General features: G+C 45.5%; 1 protein-coding gene across 3 annotated transcripts in view; it reads left to right on the top strand.

Annotated features, from left to right (window-relative positions):
- LOC308342550 (protein DDI1 homolog 2) overlaps positions 1 to 13,492 on the top strand; it is a 40,228-nt gene that overhangs the window by 3,341 nt on the left and 23,395 nt on the right. For all 3 annotated transcript variants that reach the window (XM_080803082.1, XM_080803081.1, XM_080803083.1), the window contains exons 2-4: positions 4,738 to 4,867; positions 7,497 to 7,730; positions 9,582 to 9,708. In XM_080803082.1, the coding sequence (XP_080659208.1) occupies positions 4,738 to 4,867; positions 7,497 to 7,730; positions 9,582 to 9,708 (491 nt within the window). The remainder of the gene's footprint in view (positions 1 to 4,737; positions 4,868 to 7,496; positions 7,731 to 9,581; positions 9,709 to 13,492) is intronic.

The raw sequence follows: 13,492 nt of genomic DNA, 5'->3' as shown, positions 1-13,492 counted from the left end.
CCTGATAAATACTGCATATTCGTTGTAGAGAATTTGTAACTTACAGGAAAAGATAAGGACAGTAATTTACTACCTCATAACCCCCAAATAACTGCACTTTGCTTGTTTGTTTGTTTAAGATTTTATTTATTTGAGAGAGAGGGAGCGAGAGAGAGCATGAGCAGGGGGGAGAGGGTGAAGCAGACTCTCCACTGAGCAGAGAGCCCAACGTGGAACTCAGTCCCAGGACCCTGGGATCATGACCTGAGCTGAAGGCAGACGGTTTACCAGCTGAGCCACCCAGGTGCCCCTGCAGTTTACTTTTTAGTGTATTTTTTTTTTTTCTAAGCTTACTTCCTTTTACATATGTATCTTTTAAACAGGATGCCCTGAACTACCCTAACAGTTTCAACTTTCTTTGTTCCCTCCACACTACATTGTCAGCATTTTCCCATTGCATATCAAATTCTTCAAATTTGTCATTTTAATGGCCATATCATATACCATCCTGTCGATGTACTACAATTTATTTAACAATTTCCTTATTGCTGAGCATTTGAGTTGGGGAAAATTGGAAGCAGTTATGAGTATCATTTTCATGGATATCTATATACTTAAGGCTTTGTCCCCATTTCTGATTATTTTCTCAGGATATACTCTTAGATATGGAATTGCCAGGTCTTTTGAAAGGCTCTTGGTAACTGTTGCCAAATTGTTTTCCAGCAGGGCTGGAAAAGTCAAGCTGTTACATGAAATAGTTTATGTAGATCACTTGATATACAGTGGACTTTCTGTTACTGGTAGATACTATTATGTAGCCATTCAGATGTGACTCCAAAGATTTTGTGGCCAGTGTCTGGTCTTGCTGCTAGAAACGTATTGCGATTTCTGCTGATTGAAGGCTCTCATTCAGAGACCGGGAAGAGTTTGACATCATGCTTAAAGGTCCTGGAGTTGTTTTAATCATACTGTTGTTGAATGTTCATTGAGAGGAGAATTCCATCTCCAGGGTGACCCCTCTGGAGTAAGTCCTCGCAGGTGGGCCGCTTCCGCTGCTAGAGACTCGCAGCAGTATCGGTTTTCCTGTTCGATGTTCTCATCACTGGCAAAACTAGAGTTTTTAGCTTTGTGGCCTTTGAGTTGAGTGTTCGGGTAGGAAGCATCACCGGTGCCATTACTGACACTCATTTTGTTTTGACTGGTAGAAATTTGAAACCATTGGTCTGATATTCTCCTATTAAGCTAGAAGATCATTCAGACTTATTCTAGGACTTAAGCTATAAAAAGATTGTCTTTCTTAGGCGTTTAAACCCGTCTTAACAAAAAGAAATCAGTTCTTTGTGGCAGTTACAATTTCAGCTAAGCTTTTGTTTATCTCATTTGTGTCCTTGACTAAAATGGAATACGCCTGCTGCTCTGTCAGTGTGAAGGGTCTTTGCTCCTCACCCACATTGTCCAGTCTCGTATTTTTAGAAAATGGGGCAGATAGCAGTATTCCACACTTCCTATATGTGTTTGGTGCTAGTTATTACCTGGATCTTATTGTTAGATGAGCCTGTCTTACTTTGTAAAAAAACTTATATTGTCTGCTGAGCAAAGACTGTGTTAAAGGAACACTGTGGAGTGATGTACGGTGTCTACAAGGTGGGAGGCCAAAGAGGGAGGAGTTGCGAGCGTTCTTTCTTGCATTCAGGGCCAGGGATGCGGTGAGCAGTGGACAGGGTTTAGACCCCTCTGGTGAGGATAGGCCTTCAGTGGATGGCTTACTTACTAGCTCTTTTTCAGGTCACCCAGTGATTCACCAGGCCACTTTGGACTTAGGTTTGGGGAAGTTGTATGTGGTCCTTAGGGAAGATGATGGGCTCTATAGTCAGGCAGACAGGGTTCCAGTCCTAGTTCTCTTCTTAATAGCTGTGTAGTCTCAGGTCACTGAACTCTGTATCTGTTTCCCTGTCCATAAAATGGGACCGATAAGGCCCACCTCGTAAAATGATTGACGCTTTCATGAGAGGACGTTGGTAAGTGGGAGACCACGAGAAGCCATTCTGATAGACGTGCACGCGGCAGTAGTGTTTCATCGTGGCTCCTCAGGCTGAAGAGACTCCAGTGACCTGGTGGCCCGGAGCATTCCGATGCTCCTGAGTTTGATTTCCTGTTGTTGATAAATGTTCTTTTATAAGTCCAGTTAGAATGTGTCCACTGACTGTATCTCTGAATATACTGATAGTTGAGTTTCTGTACCCGGAAAACTAAGGAGTGGGCTGTGGACCACTTGGTCCCTTCCTTGTGGTGGCTTCACAGTGTCGCTGCCACCTTGTAAGAGCTGCCTGCGTGGCGCTTCTCTTGGCAAGCCTCTTCTTGCTGCACACCCCAACCCGTGACACTTGTCCCTTCAGATTTCCGGTAGTTTTCCCAGCAATCGCACACGTTATGATAGGACTTTCAGGTTGTTTTGCAAACAGTCTGTGTTGATTCTGTTGTACCTTTACTGTGTGGTGCTTAAATAAGGGAGAAGAAGAGAGTGTGACTGAATTGATGCAATGATACCTGCAGTCTCTTGTAACATGTTTGAACTCTGTAGGTTGAGGGTAAGAACGAACATTACATTTTCTAGTCATGTATAGAATTTATAAAGTATCGGCATCCCTACAAACTCTGAAATCAGTTTTTTGTGCACGCCCAGAAGTATTCAGTTTTGGAAATTCGGTTTGCTGTTCATTCTGTTCCTCACGTCAGTGCAAATTCTGCGAGCGGATATGACAGCTCGTTTTTCCCCATACAAATCCTGTACTTTTCAAGTTCCGTGTCAGGCAGTCTTACTGTGAAAGCTTTGAGGACACATGAGGAAATGCTGTAAAATGGTAGTGGGGCAGAAAGACCTGGAAGGGACAGCTGTAGTGATTCTCAAGCCCCACCTGCTTGCTTGACAAATGGGGACTGTGAAGCCTGGACCAGCTGAGGGACTCGGCCCCTCTCAGAGCCAGGACAGAACTCAGGCTCCTCCGTTTGCCTGTGGCCTGGTGCAGAGCCAGTCGCTAGGGAGAAAGCCTTTCAAAGCCTGAATTTGCTCTGAATGCCCCTCTGGAGCATGTGACAGTGTGGGGTAGGTTTCATGTGCCTTCGTGGCAAAAGTACCCTGTGCCCTCCATGCCCGTGCTTCCCGCAGCGCGGTGCTTCGTCTGCGTTTCTGCTGTCAGGTTTTCTTCAGTTTGGTCGCACCTCGTAAAAATGTTTTTATTAGTAGTACAGCCATGATCCTTTCTGCCATCTGTGTTTAGTTCTTTTCTGAATTTCTTCCCCTTTCATCTTCCAGTCATAAGTGTGACCGAGCTTTGGGAATGGTAGGAGGGATGCAGAGCAGGTGGCGTTTGGAAAACTCGCGGACATGCCGGTGTGCGGGACCATTTAGAAGTGGACACACTGGGTGTCATGTCCAGCTTGGTGACTGTAATTAACAGTACTGTATCACGTACTTGAAAGCTGCTAGGAGAGTCCATGTTAGAAGTTCTCATCACACACATACACACACACACACACACACACACGACATTTGAGATATGGCGAGTAAAACAAAATCCTGTCCTCAAGTAGCTTACATTTTAGTGGGGGCAGAAAGACAATAAAGAAATAGATTTAGGGACGCCTGGGTGGCTCAGTTGGTTAAGCGGCTGCCTTCGGCTCAGGTCATGATCCCAGCGTCCTGGGATTGAGTCCCACATCGGGCTCCTTGCTCAGCAGGGAGCCTGCTTCTCCCTCTGCCTCTGCCTGCCTCTCTGTCTGCCTGTGCTCACTCTCTCTGACAAATAAATAAATAAAATCTTTAAAAAAAAAAAAAAAAGAAAGAAATAGATTTATAGGGGTGCCTGGGTGGCTCAGTGGGTTAAAGCCTCTGCCTTTGGGTCAGGTCATGGTCCCAGGGTCTTGGGATCGAGCCCCGGATTGGGCTCTCTGCTCAGCGGGGAGCCTGCTTCCCTTCCTCTCTCTGCCTGCCTCTCTGCTTACTTGTGGATCTCTGTCAAATAAATAAATAAATAATCTTTAAGAAATAGATTTATAATATGAGAGGTTAGGGTACATTTTATTTTATTTTTATTTTCTTGTATTTTATTTATTTATTTGACAGAGATCACAAGTAGGCAGAGGTGGGGGGAAGCAGGATCCCCGCTGAGTGGAGAGCCTGATGCGGGGCTCAGTCCCAGGACCCTGAGATCTCGACCTGTGCCGAAGGCAAAGGCTTAACCACTGAGCCACCCAGGCACCCTGAGGGTACTTTTTAAATAGACCGATGAATGAAGGGCTCTGAAAAGGTAATGTTTGATCAGAGACCTTAAGAAAGAATGACTGGGGAGCACCTGGCTGGCTCAGTCGGCAGAGCATGCAACTCTTGATCTCAGGGTCGTGAGTTCAATTTTCACACTGGGCATAGAGCCTACTTTAAAAGGAGATGACTGGGAAAAGAACATTCCTTAGGTAGAGAGAAGAGCAAGAGAAACAGCCCCAGAGGGAAATTGATCATGTTATTTGGGGAATGGCAATTACAATATGAGATGAAGTCAGAAGGAGAGCCAGGGACCAAATGGTTTGGGCCTAGTTGGTAACGGGAAGGACTTGGGCTTTTGTTCCAGGTGTGATTGGAAACCACTGAGGGGTTTTGAGCCGGGACTGACGTCTGATGAAAAGGGACACTGGATGTATCTTCCTGCTTTGTGCCATGTTACTTTTCAGTGCTTTCTACTGTACGATCTTTTCTGGTCGTAGATTGTCTATGCTGAAAGACCTCTCACAGACAACCACAGATCACTGGCTTCCTACGGCTTGAAAGATGGGGACGTTGTGATTTTACGACAGAAGGAGAACGCCGACCCTCGACCTCCAGTGCAGTTCCCAAGTAAGACATCCCTGACACCAGCATCAGGAGAGAGTGTAACATGGGCCGGAGCAGTGGACTGCCTTCGGGTTCAGAGTGCAGGGTACAGGCTCTAACTGCCCCTTGGTTGCTGTGTAACCCCGGACGTGTTAACTTTCCTACGTCCGTTTCATCACCACCTGTGAGATAGGCTGTGAGAATAGTGCACTCGCAACCTTTGGCACACAGCGCGTCTGCGATAAACGTTTGCTTCTACTGTTATCAACAATAACTTTATCCTTGGGAAGGACTTAGGAGGCCACCTCTGCCCGTGATTCCTGACTGACTTTTGCTACTTTGTGCCTGGCCTGCTGCTGGCAGTCAGCCAGGCACGTGCCCCTCCGTTATGTGGTCTCATCACTGTTGTGGGGGAAGAGATTCTTCTTTATAATTTGTTATCACTAATAGATGAAGCTCTGATTTTAAGTAATGTCTTCAGTGTTACGTAGCTAATAAATGAAGACATGGGAACAAAATGTGGTATTTTTTCCCATTATACTGACCCTTATGAGCATTAAGCCGCCAGACCGCCACATTCTGTTCCTTCCCTACCAGCCATGTTAATCCTGTGAAAGGAAGCTGTTGTCTGTCTTGATGGTCCATCCAGATTAGGGGTTTGTAATCTGGAATCTGTGCATTGGGATTTAGAGTGATTCTGTGTCCCTGAAAGAATCACAGAATTGGGTGGGTTTGAGCATGTGTGCATTTGACGGAGAGAGGGTCTGTAGCTTTCTTCAGATGCTCAAAGGGGTTCCTGATCTGTAGAAAGTTGACAGGGTTATGAGAGGGAACTGTTTGATGACATGTAATAGTGTTTTCCATTCCCTGTTATCTTCAGATAGATTTCTTTCAACAGTGTTTAGTCATTAGGATGGCTGGTTTTATAGTTTGTGGTAACAGCTGATGGGTGTCTGGGTGATGATGACAAACCCCAGCTCAGAACACAGTGCTTCCATTCAGCCTGAAACTGGGGCTGTGAGAGACCATGATGCACTGTTCCCCCGGATCGGGGTTACAGGAGTCCCTCGGGGCTACTGTTAAACTTTAGAAAGAGCTGGGATTCGAACGTGCCGGTCAACAAAAACCACGTCTGCCTTTGGTTAATTTGGTGAGGTGGTTAGTTCTGGAAAGTGACTGGTTTTTTTTTTTCCTGTACTGTCCCATGTGGACCAGACAGCCAGTAGGTGGGGGAGGGGAGGGGATCTGGTCTGTCAGGTAAACAGCTTTCTCAGAATTACTCTGAAGCGAATGGACTCTCAAGATAAGTGTAACAGGGTTAGAGATAAAATTTCTTGACCCACAGAGAAGGCCCGCCCCTCTGTTTTGCCGGTTGGTATAGATTAATTCCCTCAAACGTGTACATGCACACATAAACATTTACTAGCTGCCCGCTGAGGTCTGTTTGGAGAAAGTGTCTAGTTGAACCCATGCTAAGAGGCAGAAACTGATGCTGGAATTTAAGGATTCCCTCCTTCTGTTGATGTCCCGTACGCTTTAGGACGGCCTCAGTCTTGGGACAGGAGTGACCCTCAGATACATTTTTGGGATTGAGGAGATGCAGATTCACTCAGTTCTAGCGCCCCATTCTCGCTCTGCTCTGCTTTTTCTTTGCTAAGGTAAAAACTCCTTTCTAAGTAACAGCTTTATTGAGATACCATTCATATACCATAAGTTCACTCATTTAAAGGGTACAGTTCATTGATTTTTAGTATATTCCAAGTTGTGCAGCCATCACTACAATCAACTGTAGCACATTCTCATCACCTTAAAAATAAACTGTACCCATTAGCAGTCATTCCCCATCTGCCTCCAAGCCTCCTGGCCCTGGGCAAGCATCAGTCTACCTTCCGTCTCTGTGTATTTTCCTATTCTGGACATTTCGTATAAATGGAATCATATAATGTGTGGGTCCTTCGTGTAAGACTCCCTTTTATTTTCCTTTCATTTTAATAAGGTCAGCCCAGCCTGGATTTTAGAACCTGGGAGTTGTAGCCTTTAACTCTGTTCTATCTTTTGGTGACCTAAGCACTGAGAGAGAACCTGAGCATGTTCCTTTTCTTCTGTTTGTCTCTCCTGTAAAACAGTTCTACCTGCTAGCTCCCCAGGGTGTAAGAGTTAGCAGTGATGCACAGATGAAAGCATAAATTCCGACAGCGAATGTGTTCAGCAGAAACTTGTAGAATTTTACATCTAAAATGGATTCAGGCCCCTTGGATTGTACAGTATTCTTTCCCCAGGGTGTGCAGGCTCTTTGAAACATGTCAAAGCGGACTGGGATTTTTCTCAAGAATTACATTCAGCATTAGGTGGTTATGTTTATTGAGACTAGCTTTAATGTTTTAAAAGCACAAATAAGTAAAAACTTGTCATCTCTTCTGGGATACTGTATGAGCCAAAAATCTAGGGTTACTACCACTGTCGGCACCCCCTTTTCTGTTCTGGTCTGTGGGTTCACCCAGACTGTGGTCAGTTGAGAGCAGGAGCACGGCCAAGGTCAGATGTCTGCAGTTACCACTTACTACATGCCATGTACCAACAAGTGCTGTTCCCTTCAAATGCTTGTTTTGATGGAGTCACTGGAAGTAAACTTTGAACCGATTTTCCCCAACAGACTTACCCCGCATAGACTTCCGTAGTATAGCCGTGCCCGGCACGTCAGGCTCCCGGCAGCGCCAGCCACCAGCACAGCATTCCCACTCATCTCCTGGAGACATAGCTTCATCTCCTCAGGGCTTGGACAATCCGGCCTTGCTCCGAGACATGTTGCTGGCCAACCCCCATGAGCTGTCCTTGCTGAAGGAACGCAACCCGCCCTTGGCAGATGCTCTGCTCAGTGGAGACCTTGGTAAGCCTACACGTATGGAAGACTGTCAAGCTGACCCAAGGGGAAGTAGTTCCCTCGCAGCACGTGTGGAGAAACTCAGGCAGCTGGTGTGCTCAAGCCACCACGTCACACGATTGCTTGAACCTACCAGGTGCTCTCTGAGAGGTGGATCCGGGCTAGTGTCAAAGGCTGAGTTCACTGGCAGTAGCGAGAGAATTTTACATCGGCATGGAGTTCTGAGATCAGCTTGACCAGCCTCCTCCATTTATCTTTTTTTTCAAATTGTTTTCACAGCGCATAACCTAGGTACTCATATTTTAACCTGTTCAGGTAGACCTTCAGTTTGAGAGCACACCAGTAACCCAGCTTGCTGCCAGGTGAAATGCTTTTAGTTACAGAAAACATGTCTGGTGCCATCAGCCTGTATGGTAAAATGGAATGAACCCCCTTTATTTTCTCCCGCCCCAAGTTTAATGGGAGCAGGGTTGTTGCCAATAGCTTGTTTGGAGCTGTATTTGATCCATTCTTATATTAAATAGAACATTTATTTTTAGTTAGCTTCATGAATAAAGTTTTTCTCTGTAAATTTCTCTAATTTTATTCTTGGGCTTATGAAACAGTACTGATTAAATTTTAAAACATGACAGACACTTAATAGCTCATTCTTCAGTTGACCATCTTTTAAATCGAGGTAATACTTACCTAACAGAAATGCACAGATTTTAAGTATACAGTTCATTGAGTTTTGGCAAACTCAGTGTAACCACCCTAGTCAAGATCCAGAACGCTTTTCTCACTCCAGAAGTTCCAATATATTCTCTGAGGCAAGTCAGTTTCCTCCCCTGATGGGCTGCTGCCATTCTGATAGTCGTGGTTTTGATCTTCATGTAAATGGAATCGTACACTGTGTCCTCTCTCATGTCAGGCTGCTTTTGCTCAACTTAATGTGTTTTGGATTCATTCATGTTGTGTGTGTTAATAGTTCATATGACCATTATTCTGGTGTCTTTAGTTTCTTATGTAGCAGATCTAGTCACCAAAGACCATGATGATGGCAAGTTTAAGTTTATACATTTTTATGCATCCTCATTTAAGAAATAGCAAAATTAAGGTGGTTCTTGTAAGACACATTTTCTAGCAAGCAGTATTTCCTCTTCACTCATTTTCTCATTATTCACCAGGTCAGATAGGTAGGCTAACAGTAGTTTGCATTTAACTTACCAGACTTAAGGCAGAGGGTGTTATAGAGGGAATGAAACTAGAGGAAAAACAGGATTGTGGCGCATGGTTTTCGGTGGTGGTGGTGGTGGTGGTGGTGATGGGCTTTTTGTTTTTTAATTGAAATATAGTTGCCACACAACATTACCCTAATTTCACGTGTACAACACCATGATTCATCAAGTCTGTGCCTTACATTGTGCTCACTGCAGACACACTGCTTGTCACCACACAAACACTATCACAGTACCACGGACAACATCCCCTGATGTCATGCTGTTTTATCTCTAGGTAATAGGTTCATAAGGGCAGCCGGGGAGGAAAGCAACGCAGCCATTTATCTGCCACACAGATAGTCATTTCCATTCATTTCAATTGAAATATTGTTATCTCTGGGTAAAGACACTACAATGGATAACTTCTTACAGGAAGAAATGATTTTTGCAAAGACTTAATTTCTTCATATTGAATTTAGGTGACGTGGTCTTGCCTCAGAAAATAGCAAGTAAATGTAATTGCTCATTTAAAATAATTCCTAGGCATCCTTTCTGCATCTCTTTACAGTTGTATCTTGAGAAACTGTTTGATCTGGAAAAGTACTAATGAAGAATGGAAAGAGAGCGGTACTCAAGATTTTCTCCCTTATTTTTGTAGAGAAATTTTCTAGGGTCCTGGTGGAGCAGCAGCAGGACCGAGCCCGGAGAGAGCAAGAAAGGATTCGTCTCTTTTCTGCTGACCCTTTTGATCTTGAAGCTCAGGCAAAAATAGAAGAAGATATAAGGTAATGACCCTTTTCCTAAAGAGCGAGCTTTAGAGAATCCAGAGTTCCCAAATGCCAGGTGACCCGGTGTCAGTCGGGCATCGGCTCTGAGGCATCCTCCTTGTTTTTGTATTTGAGAGAGCAGCTTCGGCCTTTTAGGTCTTCTTTCCTCTTCCGTTTTCCTCACACGTTGATTGAACATTCGACGGTGGTACAAGTACCTCACTTAATGACGTTCTCTTCTAAAAGTTGAGTGAAGACTCTGGGACTGGCCCACAGTGCATCAGCAGAGCACCTGCAGGTAGATGACTCTGGGACTGAGCAGCGGCCCCTTCTTGGTGAGACTGTTCGGGTGGCTCTACAGGCTGCCTGTAGCCTGTCCATAGGGACATACATTATGTCCTTAGACATAATGCGTGAGCCCTAGTTAAACCCAGGCTTGGGTGCTATCTTGGATCAGAGAGCGATCTCTGGACAGATGGAACTCTGTGGTCCTAGGTCTGTTTGCCTCCTGCAGCTCTTGCACTGGCCTCAGTGGACAGCTCTAGCTTCCCTAATGCTGTGGTTCTCACCTGGGGCTACATTAAAATCACATAAGAAGCTTTAAAAATGCAGGTGCTTGTGCTCTACCCTCAAATCTGATGGATCAGAATCTTAAGAGGTAGGGCAAGAGCCGGTACAGTGATGCTGATGCCAGCCTTGGTCACGTTACTAGTCACGAGCTAGATGCTCATCAGCCCTTAGAATGGAAGGACAGCCGCCCCCCACGCCCATTCCGTTTTTGTTACAAATGGTGAAGGCCTTAGTATAGTCTTTCCCTGCCTTTTCCGTGGTCTTGGTTTTCTGTGGTTAACTATAGTCCCCAAGCAGATAGATCAGAAGATCAGTAGTAGCTTCATACCATGTCACAAAACCTATGCCGTTCACCTCACTTCATCTTACCACGTAGGCATTTTGTCATCTCACATCATTGTGAGAAGCGTGAGTACAGTACAGTAAGGTATTTTGAGAGAGACGCAGTCATAGAATGTTTACTACAGAATATTACAATTTTTCTATTTTATTATTAGTTATTGTTGCTTCTCACTGTACTTCACTGATAAATGAAACTTTATCGTAGGTATACATACACAGGAAGAAACATAGTATATGTGTAGGATTTGGTACTCTTTGTGGTTTCGGGTGTCCACTGGGGGACATGGACTGTATCCCTTGCAGACAAGGGGGGACTGCTGTGTAAGAAGAACTATGTTCTTCGCAGTCATAGTCTTTTGTTACTCGAATGAAGCCCAACTTGGTCATTATATTATACTGTCAGCTTTGAAGTCAAATAATGGTTATTTTATTTCTTGTTTCTCTGACTACGTCTGAAATCAGGGAAATTTAAGTGATTTGTCAGAATCAGTTGACAGCCCCAAGCCATTCTTGTTCTTTTTGATGAAGTGCCCACATTAATTGCATCAGTATATTAGTATATGAATATCTTTGAAAAAAAATCTCACTAGTTAAATCTACCCAGAGAAATAGGAAGAAATTTGTGTTTTCTGAACTAGACTCCATTGCGGCTCCAAGGGAACTTGACATAATTCTGAAGAACCTACGTGTTCAATCCAGGAAGCAGGAGTGGTGGGAAGGAAAGTGGGGAGGCATCATAGCCAAACCCTGACACTGCCCTGTTGGCAGACTAGCAGTGAGAGGGGGCATGTTTGTGTGGCTTGCGGGGGGTGAGGGGAGATTAAGGAACCTGGGTAATGTGTACACTCTTTTTTTTTTCCTAAAGATTTTATTTATTTATTTGACAGAGATCACAAGTAGGCAGAGAGGCAGGCGGGGGGCAGGGAAGCAGGCTCCCTGCTGAGCAGAGAGCCCGATGCAGGGCTTGATCCCAGGACCCCGAGATCATGACCTGAGCTGAAGACAGAGGCCTTAACCCACTGAGCCACCCAGGTGCCCCAGTGTACACTCTTTTAAAGAAGACCTTGTGCTTCTCAAGAGACTCTCCACATATAGAGCCCAGAATAGCCAAAATGACTGGTATTATCTCAGAATCTGATTTTGCTGAAACTTAACTTGGTTGGAGTCAATGCAAGGTCAGGAGTGTACAACTAATTTTAGTTCGTTTCTAAATTTAAGAATGTGGCATAGGAGAAGAGCCGTGTAATTCTGTTAAGCACTTCCTGAAGTTTTCTTTGGTGCGCCGCGCCGGTGATTACTCAGGGCGCGAGTGCACTGGGGTACGCGAGCTTGCGTATTTCCCTAGATTAAATAAGCGTGCCTTCGATTTCCTGAAAAGTTTCGTGTATTATTACAGAATGGCTGATAAAATGATCAGTTCAGTTGAGGGGGAGTATTACTAGGAAAAGGACAGGCACCGCAGGTTAGAGCAGGGGTTGGTAAGCTTCCCACGGAGTGCCAGGCAGTAAATACTTTAGGGTTTGTGGGCCCTGCTGTCTCTGTTGTAAGGGCTCATTTGTGCCGTGTGGTGCCAGTGCGGACCTACCTGACACGACCGCCCGGAGACCAGCAGTGCGGCTGCGCTTCCGTGGGGGTGTTTTGTTTTTTTCTTTTCTTTTTTCTAAAGGTTTTTATTTATTTGACAGAGAGAGAGAGTACAAGTAGGCAGAGCAGCAAGCGGAAGGAGAGAGAGAAGCAGGCTGTCTGCTGAGCAGGGAGCCGGACGCAGGGCTCGATCCCAGGACCCTGGGATCATGACCTGAGCTGAAGGCAGCGCCTTAACCGGCTGAGCCAGCCCGGCACCCCATCCCATGGGGGTTTGTTCACACAGACAGATGGTGGTCCAAACTGGTGTAATTTATCCCCAGTCTGGGGCCCCATTCTGTTTGTGCCACAGTCTTCAATTATTTTGCCCAGTCCCTGCCCTTGTTCCCATTAATGTTGGTGGTGTTTGGTGTTTTTAAAAGGAGGTTGGGAATGAAGGTACAGAAGGTTGGAGTACGCTAGAACCCCCTTTTATATCCTTTTCTTACGTGAGAATAGAATATGACTCGTGTTTGGAGGAATGGTTTTGACAGACAAGTGAACTGTGCGGGCGGGGGGGGGCGGTTCTGAGCGATAGCAGGTAACTAGAGAGACATTTGCTCAGCATTGGCTGAGCATCTGCTCTTCTGTCAACACTGTGTTCTAGATGCTCTCCAGCTCTTAGCCACACTATAATCGGAGCTGCTACGCTCACTTACAGGTAGAAAACCCAGTCTCAGGGATTAAGCAGAGACACAGTGCAGACCGTTAACACCCATATATTATATTTGCCAATTATTTCTCACGCACCGGACATAGGAAATGTACCCAGATGTCCTGTAAATCCTCTGTTAAAATTGAAGCATTCGTGAAATTCTCACGTTCTACAGAATTAAAATGTCGTGACCCTTATACTCCAGAGGTTTATTCCTGTTTCTGAGCTCATAAAGGGAGCAGAACTGTTTTGCGTGAGAAAGCCATGCGCAGGCCTTCAGATTTTCTGCCAGCTGCATCTCACCGCCTCACCTCTTCCAGGAGAGAGCACCGGTTCCCATTTCCATGACTCAGCTGCTATAATAGGGGCAAAAGAGGTGTGCGGATGTTGGCTTGGTTTTTTTCCCCCAGTTTAGTGAAGGGAAAACTATGGAGGCTCCAAGGCCCTGGGGCTCGGGCAGGAGGCTGCCCTGCAGGCAAAGGAAGAGCCAGGGGAGTGGCCTTATTTGACCTCCTTCTTGGGGCGCAGGGGGCTGGTGTGGCCGCAGTTCTCGCGGCGGTGGGCAGGCAAAGCTCTGGCGGCGGATGATCTTGCCGCGGGTGTGTGTCTGGG

Source organism: Martes martes, assembly GCF_963455335.1.
Source record: "Martes martes genome assembly, chromosome: 4".
In the NCBI taxonomy this organism is placed as follows: Eukaryota; Metazoa; Chordata; class Mammalia; order Carnivora; family Mustelidae; genus Martes; species Martes martes.
Note: the sequence above shows the minus strand (reverse complement) of the source record. Positions and strands in the feature narration are given on the sequence as shown.